The sequence below is a fragment of the Mastigoproctus giganteus genome, chromosome 4 (assembly GCF_048544385.1).
Source record: "Mastigoproctus giganteus isolate SK-2022 chromosome 4, ASM4854438v1, whole genome shotgun sequence".
Taxonomy (NCBI): Eukaryota; Metazoa; Arthropoda; class Arachnida; order Uropygi; family Thelyphonidae; genus Mastigoproctus; species Mastigoproctus giganteus.
The window spans coordinates 148,939,761-148,954,224 of NC_143578.1; the positions used below are offsets into that span (position 1 = coordinate 148,939,761).

A 14,464-nucleotide genomic window follows, 5' to 3' on the forward strand; every position below is an offset into this window, starting at 1 on the left:
CTCAGCACCTTTATATTAGTTTTCCTCCTATGGGTGCAGAGTTATTGTCTTCTTCAGAAGACCAACAGGGACATATTGTCTAGAGCCCTACCTCTAGTGGGCTTTTGGTAGTGGCTTTCCAGGTGATCACCATTTCTGGATAGCAAAATGGCCAGACACAACAAAACAACATAAATTGTCAAGTATTTGCACAAGCATAACATAAAAAACACTTCTGTCTAATTCACAGAATTTTGCATCTTCACAGAACAACCAATTGGAGTTGAATGAACATTCCTAGTGCCACATAACCTAAGACTAATATACATATATGATCATGGACTTTAACCAAGGGATAACCAGCAATGTATCCAAAGCCATGATAGAAAAAAATCAACCTCTGTATGGCCCCTGGGGAAGGAGCCAGGTCACAGTACTCGTGCTAATGACCACCCATTGCCAATGATGACTAAAATTTGAATCTGAACAATGCCATTGGACCAATGATAACTGGGGGAGGGATTGCCTTTTCTAATTAATCATGTTTCCTGCTATGCTGTGTGAATGGTAGATGAAGGGTACAAATTGTGGGGAGGAATCACTCCGATGTCCTGGTCCAACAGAAATAGGCAAGTGGTGGCAGTGTTTTGGTATGGTTGGAGCTCTTGGAACTCTCATACCTCTAGACTGCATTTTGAATGCTAAAAACTACCTATCCACTGTGACTGGTCAGGCACATACTGCTTCATGGAGACTGTCTCCCCAGATGACACAGCTGTGTTCTATAGGATAATGCACTCCTGTCACATTGCTGTTATTGTTTAAGAGTGGTTTGCCAAACAGGAAAGTGACTTCCAGGTTTTGCCTTGATTGCCAAATTCGCCAGATATGAATCCACGTAATTCCACATCTCTGGGATTATGTGAATTGAAAGATCCAGTGTTTGGAACTTCCTGGACTATAGCAGATCTATGTTGTGGTGATATGTTGATATCACCAGGATATCAAAATATCCTAGTGATACCAACAGGATATCAAAGGTTGATTGATATCACCAGGATATCGAAATATCCTGGTGGCTGATATCACCAGGATATCAAAATATCCTGGAGATATGGTGCAACATATCCCCAACATTCATAGGCCTTACAGAGTCCATCCCTCAAAGTGTAGTGGCAGTACTGATGACAAAGAGCAGGATAACTCACTGTTAGGTAGGTGTTAATAATGGTCTGGCTGAACAGTGTATGTTGCTAATGCTTATCACTAAGACTCATTGGAAAACTACTCATTCCCTTCAATTTCACTATGACTCAGAATTCAACAAAAATTAACATGCAGTATAAATTCGAGAGAGAGAGTGAGTGAGTGAGTGAGTGAGTGAGTGAGTGAATGAGTGAGCCATACCTATATCTAAAATATCATTGACTAAAAATTTCAAATTGGGGGTTCAATTCATTGTGCAGCCCTCATTATATGTTATGTTATTAAATTTATAAGAACTGAAACTGCCCATGAAGAACTATTGTAGCACTATATTAGCATTAGTAGAGGCATATGATGCAAGAGAGCAAGCTTATGCAGCATCAGCCAAAAAAAAAAAAAAAAAACACTTCCACTTCACCCCTCCGTTTGTTCGAAATACCTGTCCAGTTAGGCTATCAACTTCCACAACAGGGGATGGAAGACTGTTCCACCAACCAATTACCTGCTGGCTAAAGGCCAATTTCCACACATCTATCCTACATCTGTCTTTCCTCAATTTGAATTTATGCCCTCTCAGGTGATTATTCTGAGCACGAGGCAGAATCCCAACAGCACTGAGCATGCTCAAACCATTCAAGGCTTTATACACCTCTATCAGATCACCACACCGGTGCCTAGTCTCCAGACACTGTAATTTGCAAAAGTTAAGCCTTTGTTCGTAAGAGCAACCCTTTCTTCCATTCACTAATCTTGTTGCCTTTCTCTGTACTCGTTCCAGCATCTCTTCATCTTTCTTGAAATGAGGCCTCCAGACCTGTATACAGTACTCAAGGCGTGGCATGACCATTGCCTTATACAAGGGAATAATCACCTCCTTATCCCAGCTAGAAAAATTCCTGTATATCATTGATAAGACACCATGAGCTACTCTTGCAGCCCGTCTGCACTGCTCAGAGAACTTCATATCTGTCTGCACAATTACCCCCAGGTCCTTTTCATTCTCTGCCACTGTCATTGTAGTACCACAGAATTGATACGTTGCTCTGGGGTTGCTGTTTCCCATATATAGTACTTTACATTTCTCAATGTTAAACTTCATTTGCCACCTCTCAGCCCATCTGCTCAACCTTTCCAGATCCTGTTGCAGCAGGATAGCATCAGTAGTGTCCTTAACAACCGTGCCAATCTTTGTATCATCTGCAAACTTGGACATTAAGCTTGATATACCTTCATCAATATTATTTATAAATACAGAAAACAATAATGGACCCAACACTGAACCCTGAGGGACTCCACTAATAACATTAGTCCACGATGAGCAGTATCCATTGATTACCACTTTCTGTCTTCTCCCCCTCAACCACCTCTTTATCCATAGCAGCAATTTGCCTCCAATGCCACACTGCTCCAATTTGTGCAGCAGTCTTCCATGTGCAACAGTATCAAAAGCCTTTATAAGATCCAAGTATATAATATCAAAGTTATTCCCTGCATCCAGTTCTTTTGTGACTGCGTCATAGTATCCAATCAAATTGGTCAAGCAAGACTTTCCCTTAACAAAACCATGCTGTGTCCGAGCTATAACTGAAGTCTTGTCTAGATGATCCTGCAGTGCTTCTTTAACCAGTGCCTCCATTAATTTTCCTGGAACAGAAGTTAAACGCACAGGTCTATAATTACTTGTGTTAGCCTTTGATCCTCCTTTGTGAATTGGGGTCACATTTGCACATCTCCAGTCTATGGGTACCTCCCCTGAGTCCAAGGAAGCTCTCATAATTATGGCTAAGGGTTTGCTTACTTCCTTTGCTGCCTCCTTTAATATAACTGAAGAGATCCCATCCACCCCAGGTGCCTTTCTTGTGTTTATCTTCAACAATTTCTCCTCCACTTTACTCTCAGTTATTACAAGATTATCTAGCTTACTGCCAGAGTTGAATACACCTCTGGCATTGCCCTCGCTTAAAACCTCACGTGTGAATGTCGATGCAAAATATTCATTTAGTTTTTTAGCTACCTGAGCAGGATCATCGACAGTTGAACCATCGATATCAAGTGGACTAATCTGATTCATCCCCCTTCCTTCTAGAGTTTACATAAGTAAAGAACTCTTTGTTGTTTTTCTTTGCATCCATTGCCAAAGATTTCTTGTAATCTGCCTTCGCCTGCCTAACCTTCTTTGTAACTTGGTTACAGATCAACTTATATCTATCATAGGCTTCTGTGTCACGTGTTAATTTAAATGTATCCCATGCATTTTTCTTCTCTGCCATATGTCTCATTAGTTCATCTGACATCCATTTAGGCCTAAACCTTGAACAATATTTCTTAGTTGGTATGTAAAGCCTACTAGCTTCCAAGATAAATTCTTTGAATGCTTCCCATTTTGAATTTGCTGTTGGTGACATCATCAGTTGGTCCCACTCTATAAAATTTAAATACTGTCTCAGTCCATCGTAGTCGCCTTTACGAAAGCAATAACCCTTCCCTTTACCCCTTATGGTAGTTTCCTCTTTGAGTAAATCCCACTTCAGCACACTGTGATCACTGCCACCTAGTGGTTCCTCTATCTGCAGATTCTTAATGCATGAAGAATCAATACTGATAATCAAATCAAGAGTATTACTCCCTCTAGTTGCCTCCCGAACATGCTGATGTAGAAAACAATCATCCAATAAATGAACAAAAGCCTTGCTATGTTGTGAGTGACCAACCCACAAATTCCAGTCAATATCTGGGAAATTAAAATCCCCCATTATAAGACTCTCTGATTTACTGGCCCACTCTATTTCCCTGTACAGTTTCTTATTATACTCATCAGCGTCTAATTAGCCCTATAGCACACTCTTATTCTCAATTTTGATCTCCCAATGCTTATGTCACACCAAACTGACTTGACACTGCACTGTCCAGCGATGTCGACTGGCTTCACTTCCTTGGATTTTATGTGTTTCTTAACTAATAGCATAACCCCTCCTCCCTTCCTATCCTGTCTATCATTTCTGTAGATGTTGTACTCCCCAAATCCCAGTTCTGCATTCCTTATATCTGTGTGACACTAAGTAAGTCTCTGTTATCCCAACTATATCCGCCTTTGATGCTTTGAGCAATACCTCAAATTCATCAAATTTATTTGCCAAACTCCTATCATTGGTATACACGCAAGTATACGTGCACCTGGTCTTTTTCTTAGCTACCCTAACACAACCCATGTGTTTACTTGTATCACAATGACTCCCAGCAGTCTCTGAAATATCCTGCATCTTGTTTTCCAGGCTGCTGCTCATTCCAATAGAAGCAGTTCAAAAATCACTTTCACCTGTGCCAGGCTACGGTTAATCTATTAGTCCTTGTATCCCCCCCCAAGCTAGCAGTTTTCCGACCCACCTAACACTGCCTCGATAGCATCAGTAAATATTCTTGCACCCTTTCTATCTAAGTGTATCCCATCCCTGTAGATGCAGTCCCTTCTGTTAACAAGTACAAACCAGGCTAAAAAAAATTCTACCCCTTGAACCTTGCACAATCTTTCCATGGCCGAATTGATCGACAAGGCTCTCATCATATACTCCCCCCCTATCGTGTCTGGGCAGAATTGCAGACACTTTCAAATTCAACCCTAATTCATGGCTTTTTTTCAACAGTGACCTGTACTTGTTAAGTAATTCTGCCGGTCTCCTACTCTTAATATCATTAATGCCAACGTGTACAACTATATCACCTTTTGTGCCCTTAAAAGATGATATCCGCTCTGCAACGTCATCAATATTTGCCCCTGGCAGACATACCCTGGTCCTGTTCCACCTATCCTTTTTACAAAGCATGTTCCCCGTTTCCCTGACAATAGAGTCACCAACAGCTACTAGTTCCTGTGGGACCAGTGCATTCTACCTATATTAATACAGTTACTATAGCAGTGTATGTGTATTATGCATTTTATAACATAATAAATAATGTAAATACATCTTATATTACATTATAAAATTTTCAATTCATAAACTTCATAAACACACTTGCAATGTTAGTTTTAAACTTACAGCATTACATAAAAGAATATTCAAGAGTTATGCATACATCAGTATAATAAACAAGAAGGCAGAAAAATTCTCCATACTTTGACAATTATTGTTTTTGTTAATCCTCACTGAAGTAAGAAAATTTTTCAAGTAAATGCAAATAATAACTTGAGATTTGAAACAAAAAGATATCAAAATTAATAAATTTGAGACAATGAAGGAGTCCACTTAGCAGAGATCTGAGATCATCCCTTTACATAGTAGCTAGCACATGCACAACTCAACAATTTCTTGTTTATATTATGCCTTGACATGATAACCTCACCCCTCAATGCATATTTTATTCAGTGTGAAAGAATGGGACACATTTTTCATGCATTTTAGTTATTTTTCTTTTTTTTATTGTAATTTGTGTTTTTCAAGGTTTGGTCTTAAGTCTTATTAATGATGATGATTATTTCCATTTTCTCTGTTGTTTTTTCCTCTTATATTTACCTGTACAATGATTTTAGCATTTAGTATTAAAACTGCAGAACTTTTCAAGGCAGCAAGGCTTATGCAGCATCTGTTTTATTGGATAAATTGCTTCTTCATGTTATTTCCGGTTGTTTTTTTTAAACAAATATAAAATTGCCTTTACACTAAACTGAACTGATATGAATGTCTCCCTTCCATGTCTTTGTGACATTCAATGTTTGATATATTGAAATTATGATAATCTGTTTGCAAATTTATATCCAGATAATGTGGCTAATTTAGGTATGTTCTCTGAAAAAATACTGTAATATAATAACACACATAGTAAAACAATGTAACAAAACAAGCAAATAACGCATGACTCAGACCTTCATTGTGGTATCCGGTCCAATTGTTTCCCCAGCAGGAGTCCATACACCTGTTTTTGGATCTATTTTCTCAACTATATAGTGGTCAATGGGAAGACCTCCATCATCTGAGGGGGGATTCCAACCCAGTGTGCAGCCTTCTGAATGAATATCTTCGATGTTCAGTGGTCCTCTAGGTGGTGCTGGTTTATCTATTAAGGTAAAAAAAAAATCAGATCAAAATTAATACTTCAATGTTAAGAGAGTAATGCTGTTATGCTTATCTTGTGAAGACCGAGTTTATAAGTTATTTCTTAATTTTACTTTTTTATAGCCCAACTTGCTTATTATTTCCATATAATATGGTGCATCTTTCTTTTCACTGTAAAATAACATTTTCACACATCAAAGATGTTTTGACATTGTATAAAAAACATTATGGGAATTCTATTTTCTCAAAATTTTATTAGACATGTTGGACAGACAACATGTGTGATCAAGACCCGCTAATATTAACGGATCTCACTGATATTAGTGGGTCTCGATCATACAAGTTGTCTATACAACATATCAAAGATGCTTTGCGACAGAATTGATAATGAAGCACTGAGAAATAAATATCCATTCACAGTATATATCACCTATATTAGCAGTACATTGATACCAACCTCTGTCATTGTGCTAATGTCTCAATGTATCGTTCAGTTAATTTTCAATAAATTAGATGAATTTTATATATGAAGTATAGTATTATACGTAACTATGGTAGTACAGAGGAAAGGCTAAAATGGAATGCTTGTTAATAAAATATTTTATTAACAAGCATTCCATTTCAGATTTTCTACTGAAGAATCGAATGGTTAGGATTAGGAGTAAATTATATTTTTATTGGTGCATTAGCGTCTAAGGCTATTATGCATTCAAGACTTGGTTAGACACATTTCAAAATAAATATATAAAAATGTGACGAGGTAACCTTTGAAAAAAGGTTACCTCGTCACAAGTCAAAAATGGTAAAAAGCAGTATACGATTAAAAATATATATATTCAGAATTTTATATACATTTATAGAAATTAATAAGATGTAAAAATTTAAAAACAGCTAATATATTGTCATTGTCGGATAAATCTGACTGAGTGTATAAGGCACAGTCAGATGGTTAAATGTGGTAAAATGAGTGTGGATAAAATCTGGACAGTCAGTTAAAATATGTCTAATAGATAAAACAGTGTCACAAGACTCACACATAGGAATTTCACTGGCCCTCAGCAAAAACAAATGTGTCAATTGATTGTGACCTATACAGAGCTGAGCAAGAACAACTTCCTCTTTACAATCCCTGTGCAGGCTAGATTGCCACTGTTCAACTACAGGCTTTACCTGATGTAATTTATTGGTAGTCTGTCTGTTCCACAAATCCTGTCATTGGGAGTGTATCTTGTGGTGTATTATGTGCCTGAAGTCTGTATAGGGGACTGACAGGCAATGGTTATTAGTGGAAGTTGCTGATTTTGCTGTAGCATCAGCCAAATCATTTTCACTAATCCCAATGTGGCTAGTAATCCAGCAGAAGCAGATATCAAATTTTGGTCATAGAGAGAGTGTATCTTCTGCTGGAGTTGAGACAGGACAGGATGAGAACTGTATTTCGAAGTGAATAAAGCCTGTAATAGGCTAAAGGAATTAGAATATATCATCAACCGTTGGTATTGGTAAGTAGTAATGTGGTCCAAAGCTAACTCTATTGCGTGCAGCACTGCAGTGCATATGCTAGATTCAGGGAGAATCTGCTCTGATATAGTAGTTTCGGAAAAGGCACCAGCAGATCCAACGTATGATTCCAACTTCAAGCCATCAGTGAAAACTGACAAGAAGTCAGAATGATCAGCTCAGTGTGCTGAATATAGCTGCAGGTAGACAGATGATGGAGAACCAGACTTTACCCAATTTTTAAAGGAAAAGTCACATGATGGAATATGAGCATGCCAGGGCAGAAGGGTTTTTTTTTCGGTGATTGGCCAACTTTGTCTACCATGATGTTAAGTTCTCTGAGTAGCTCTTGGGCACAAATACCAAAAGGATGATTGGCAGTCTTACGGGTGTTGTGCTAATTTTCCCAACGCAGCTCAAAAACAGATGTCCATGTAGGATGGTCTGGAAGAGATTTCATTTTAAAAGCATACTTTAGAGAACTGCTTATGTCAAAGTAATAGTGGTGGTTCATTTGCTTCCACATATAAGCTCTGGACAGGAGATGTTCAAGTAGCAATATAGATAGCCTGATGATGGATAGGGTCCAGCAATCGAAGTACACTGCTTGATGCACATACCTGAGACCCGTAATCAAGTTTAGATAGCACAAGTACACAGTAGATGCATAGTAAAGTGCATCAGTCCACACCCCAAGATATAGAGGAGCATGGAGCATGTTGAAGCTTCTCATACACTTTTTACGGATTTGACGGATGTGAGTTAGAAATGTCAACTTTTTATCAAATACGAGTCCCAAGAATTTTGTGTCTATTGCTACTGGGATGGCATTATGTACAAGCAAATTTCAGGTTCAGGATGAAGATTATGCTTATGGCAAAAATGTATGCAAATGGTTTTCTGTGGTGAGAATCTGAAACTATTAGCAAGCTCCCAGAAATTAAGGTGATCAATGGCTTTCTTATTATTATTATTAATAGCCATATGGTGCAAGGAAGCCTGAGACTTATGCTGAACTAGCCAAAAAAAAAAAAAAAAATCCAGCATTACTGAGAGAGAGAGAGAGAGAGAGAGAGAGAGAGAGAGAGAGAGAGAGAGAGAGAGAGAGAGAGAGAGAGAGAGTAGCCGGGAATCATCAAGAAAGAGAAGAATGATGATATCCAGCTCAGGACCCTGGGTTTGCCAAGCCCATGCTCACCAGATGTGAGCCCCTGGGGTTGCAGTTGTCTTTAAATAACCCTCATGTTGCATGACTGAGAGAATTAGCTAAAGTCATCAACACAGAGGGTGCTGTTTACAGTTGGAGGAAGTTGTTCTGTGATGTCATTTACTTTTATGGCAAAAAGCATGACACTCAATACTGATCCTTGCAGTACTCCTTCCTCTTGGCAAAAGGGATGAGAGAATGAGAATCCCACATGAACTTGGAAAGATCGATTGGCTAAAAAGTCTTCAATAAAAACAGGGAGATGCCCTCTAGAACCAAGGCTAAACAAATCTTTTAAGTTGCCAAATCTCCAAGTTGAGTCATACGCTTTCTCCACGTCAAAGAATACAGACGCCAAATGTTCTCGTTTTAGGAAAGCAGCCTGGATGGATGTTTCCAGTCAAATTAAATAGTGAAGAGTGGACCTATATTTCAGAACCTACACTGCATGTTGGAGAGAGAAGGCCGTTCGATTTTAAATACCATAAGAGACTGACAATGATCATTCTTTCAAAGATTTTTCACAAACAGCTAGTCGGAGCGATAGGTCAATAGTTGGTAGGAAGTTTAGGATCCTTTCTTGGCTTCACGAATGCAAGTATGGTTATCTTGTACCAGGCATTCCGAAACTGCTAATCAATAAAGATTCTGTTATACAAAAAGAGTAGGTAATCCAATGATTTTTGAAAAAGTTAATAAATCATTTCATAATTGATGCTGGTTGGTTGGTTGTTGGGTTTTATTGGCGGATTAGCAACTAAGGCTATAATGCGCCAAAACCAGGTGATATATATATAAAAATTTAAATTTCACGGACCTAATTACTTAGGTCACCATGTCAAGATATAAAATAACAAAGGTATAAAATGTAGAAAAGATAAATCAATAAAGAAATAACAATAACATGTAAATTTTAAATACAAGCAAAAACCTTTATTGATTTAAAATAGCTAAAAACAGCAGACACATGGTCATACGGTCACACGGTTGGATAAAATCTGATTGAGTGTATACGGCTCAGTCAGATGATTAAAAGCGGTAAAACGGATATTGCTAAAATCTGGACAGTCAATTAAAATGTGTCTGATTGTTAAAATTGTGCCATAGGACTCACACATAGGAGGATCATCAGCCCTCAGCAAAAAAGAATGAGTCAAATGACTATGTCCTATGCAGGTCCAGGCAAGAACAACTTCCTCCTTACGATTCCTGTGCAGACTAGACTGCCACGGTTCAATTACAGGCTTTATACGATATAATTTATTCGTAGTCTGTCTATTCCACGAATCCTGCCATTGGGAGTATATCTTTTGATGTATTATTTGCCTGTAGTCTGTATAGGGGACTGACAGGTGGCGATTATTATTGAGAATTGCTGATTTGGCTGCAGTGTCAGCCAAATCATTTCCCCTAATCCCAATGTCGCTGGGAATCCAGCAGAAGCAGATATCATATTCACATTCATGGAGAAAGTGAATCTTCTGCTGAATGCAAGACAGAACTGGATGAGAATTATATCTCATAGTTATTAAAGCCTGTAACACGTTGAGAGAATCGGAATATAAAATGAACCATTGGTACTGGCATTTACTAATGTGATCCAAGGCTAACTCTATAGCGTGCAGATCTGCAGTAAATATGCTGCATTCAGAGGGAATCTGCTCCGGTGTAGTCTGTAAAGACAACAGCAGATCCCACATATGATTCCGATTTCGAACCATCTGTGTAAACTGGCACGAATTCAGAATGTTCAGCTTGGTGTGCTGAATAAAGCTGCAGGTAGACAGATGATGGAGTGTCCGACTTTCCCCAATTTCTAAGGGACAAGTCACATGCTGGAACATGAGCATGCCAGGGTGGAAGGGGTTGCTTTCGTGTTTGGGCAACCTTGTCTACCTTGATATTAAGTACTTTGAGTAGCTCTTGGAGACGAATACCAAAAGGACGATTGGCAGTCTTACGGGTGTTGTACAAATTTTCCCATCGTGGCTCAAAAACGGATGGCCACGTAGGATAGTCTGGCAGGGATATCAGTTTTAAAGCGTACTTTAGAGACAACTGCTTACGTAGAAGCGATAACTGTGGTTCGTTTGCTTCGACGTATAAGCTCTGGACAGGAGATGTTCGATATGCTCCAATAGCAATACGGAGAGCCTGATGATGGACAGGATCTAGCCAACGAAGTACACTGTCTCTGGCCGAATTGTATACCAGGGACCAGTAATCTAGTCTGGATCGTACAGGTGAATGGTAAATGGGTAGTAGGGTGCATCGATCCGCACCCCAAGATGTAGAGGAGAGAGAGCCAGAATATTCAGACGTCTTGTGCACTTTGTGCGGAATTGACGGATGTGATCAAGAAAGGTCAGCTTTTTATCAAATACGAGTCCCAAGAATTTTGTGTCTGCTGCTATTGGAATAGCATTTCGTCCGAGCCTTAATTCAGGTTAAGGATGAAGATTACGCTTACAACAAAAGTGTACGGAAACGGTCTTTTCCGGCGAGAACCTGAAGCCATTAGCAAGTGCCCAAGAATTAAGGCGATCAATGGCTTTTTGCAGTTGTCTTTCAATAACCCTCATGTTGCATGACTGACAAAATATGCTAAAGTCATCAACACAGAGGGCACTGTTTACAGTTGGAGGAAGCTGTTCTGTGATGGAATTTACTTTGATGGCGAAAAGCGTGACAATTAATACTGATCCTTGTGGTACTCCCTCCTCTTGGCTGAAGGAACGAGAGAGTGAGGATCCCAGACAAACTTGGAAAGATCGATTGGTTAAAAAGTTTTTAATAAAAATGGGGATAGTCCCTCTAAAACCAAGGCTATGCAAATCTTTTAAGATGCCAAATCTCCAAGTTGTGTCCTACACTTTCTCCATGTCAAAGAATACAGAAACTAAATGTTCACGTTTTAGGAAAGCATCCTGGATGGATGTTTCCAGTCTAATAAGATGGTCCAAAGTGTCCCGGTTCCTTCGGAAGCCGAACTGGATGTTGGAGAGAAGGTCATTTGATTATAAATACCAGATTAAACAAAAATTAACCATTCTCTCCAGGATTTTGCACAGACAGCTAGTCAGAGCAATAGGACGATAATTTTTAGAGACTTTTGGATCCTTTCCTGGCTTAGCAAAGGCAAGAACTGTTACCTTGCGTCATGAATCCGGAAACTGCCCTTCAATAAAGATTCTGTTATATAGAAGGAGCAGATAATCCATAGATTTTGGTGAGAGATGCTTAATCATTTCATAATGGATGCCATCTGGTCAAACAGCACTTACTTTGGAAAGAGTGAGGGCTCTTTTCAGTTCCTGTATAGTCAATGCCCCATTGTAGGGATAAAGGCTCTTAGACTTAAAATTAAGTGCCTGTTTTTTGATTTTATATTTCAGAACCAGGAACTCTGGGGAATACGAAGATGTTGCAGAGATGTTAGAGAATGTTTCCCCAAGAGAATTGGCTATTGCAGTTGGATCTTCAATAGTGCATCCATAATAATCTAGGATTGAAGAAGGGTGGGATGTATATTTTCCCTTCATTTTCCGGATTTTATCCCAGACCAACTTAGTACTAGTGGACTGAGTAATTGATGAAGTAAAACGGATCCACGATTCCTTTTGACTCTGATGGCGGATGTAGCATGTTTTAGCTCATGCGCGTTTAAAGGTTATAAGGTTGGTCGTACTAGGATATCAGCGGAATATCCCCCACGTTTTGTTTTGAGCCTTTTTTGCTGCTATGCATTGTGAATTCCACCAAGGTTTGGGAAATGGTGCCGGGCAGATGTTTTCGGAACAGCATTCACAGCTGCATGGACGATAATTTCTGTGATGTACGTTACTGTATCATTGATAGGCTCCTGACTGGCGGTACTGAGGTCAAAATTTGCCTGATGTTGGAAGGCAGCCCAGTCAGCCTGATAAATCTTCCACTACGGTCTCTAAACGGTCTCCCACTGTGTAACGAGGTTATCACAGGGAAGTCATCACTTCCGTATGGGTTCTCCTCCATTTCCCAAGTGAGTGAAGGAAGTAGAGAAGTGGAGCAGATAGAGAGATCAATGGCAGAAAACGTACGGGTAGGCATGAGGAAGACGGTATTTGTTCCAGTATTTAGAAGGAAAAGGTCATAGTCATTTAGCATATGCTCTATGACTCGTCCCCTTCCATTGATGTTAGCACTACCCCACAGGGTGTTATGTCCATTAAAATCCCTGAGAAGTAAGAAAGGGGGAGGCAACTGCGTTACAAGATCATCAAGGTCTTCCTGGGAGATGTCAGTCCCAGGTGGCAAATAAATTGAGCACACAGTTAATAAAAATCCCACTGTAAGGCAAATTGCAACAGCCTCTATGCTAGTTGTAATTAGCAAGGGCTGATCTGGGGTCTGGTTGCCCACAAGGATAGCCACTCTTCCATGAGCAGGACCATACGCAATTCTGTCCTTACGAAAAAATGTTATGTTATGCATGGTGGAGTTATCATTTGCCTTTAGATAAGTCTCCTGCAAGCAAAAGCAAACTGGCTCGTTCTTTTGCAGGAGGGCCTTGATGTCATCTGTATTTCGCCGGAATCCATGACAATTCCATTGTAGGAATTTAGCCATTATTTTGGCTTGGTGGGTCCATCAGGCGGCTTCTGAGGTGCTGAGGGCTTACTTTTGTTAGTCTTGGATTTATCTTTTGTAGGGAAGTATGGACGCTGTCTCGTGTCCATTTCTTCCTCCGCAAAGAGTTCCAAGACTGATTCGGTACCTCCTTTTCCTCTACATCCATTGTTTCTGTGATTACTGGTGGCTCTTCTTTACCACTTGGTTTTGGTAGTGGTGGAGCACTAGGAGGTATGGATATAGGAGCTGACTGTGTTTTTTGTTGGGCTTCTGTGAACTCAATAAATAGTGTGCAATCGGGATGAATGACTCTCTTGGTGGTATAATCATCTCAGTTTGTGTACCGATAGTGCACTTAGCAGAAACCTTCTGGGTATGAAGGTTTCCCGCTATTTATTGGTTGGATACGTTTTCTGGCCTCTGGGTAGGAGATATTCAGCTCTGTTTTCAGTTTTTGGATTTCTTTTTCATCCTTCCACCGCTGTTATGCCCTAGAGTAGGCGGGGTGCTCTGCTTGGCAATTGACACAGATCGGTTTTGGAGCCGAACATTCCTTGTTCTCGTGGTTTTTAACACCACATCAAGCACAGGCAGGTTTACCATGACAAGATGTTTGTGAGTGGCCGTATTTTGGCATCTAAAACACCGCAGGCCGACTGGGCTAGCCGGGTGGGTAAAGTGCCTACCTGGCAACCCAAAGGTCGCGGGTTTGAATCCCGCCTCGGGCTTGGATCAAAGTACTGCAAAAACCTTGGGAGGTGCATTATGGCCACAGAAGCCAATGCGCCAAAAACTACCAAAAAAAAAAAAAACACCGCAGTGGGTTTGGGATATAAATCCTCACTGGGCAGTTTAGATAGCCTGCCTTGATGGAACTTGGAGGCTGTGGGGTGTTAAACGTGAGGATAAGAAC

General features: G+C 39.8%; 1 protein-coding gene across 1 annotated transcript in view; it reads right to left on the reverse strand.

The window, feature by feature from the left end:
• Positions 1-14,464, reverse strand: part of LOC150087120 (twitchin-like) — a 3,511,780-nt gene that overhangs the window by 1,588,984 nt on the left and 1,908,332 nt on the right. Inside the window, 1 exon segment of the mRNA XM_090372971.1 lies at positions 6,044-6,234. Coding sequence (XP_090229097.1) covers positions 6,044-6,234 — 191 coding nt within the window.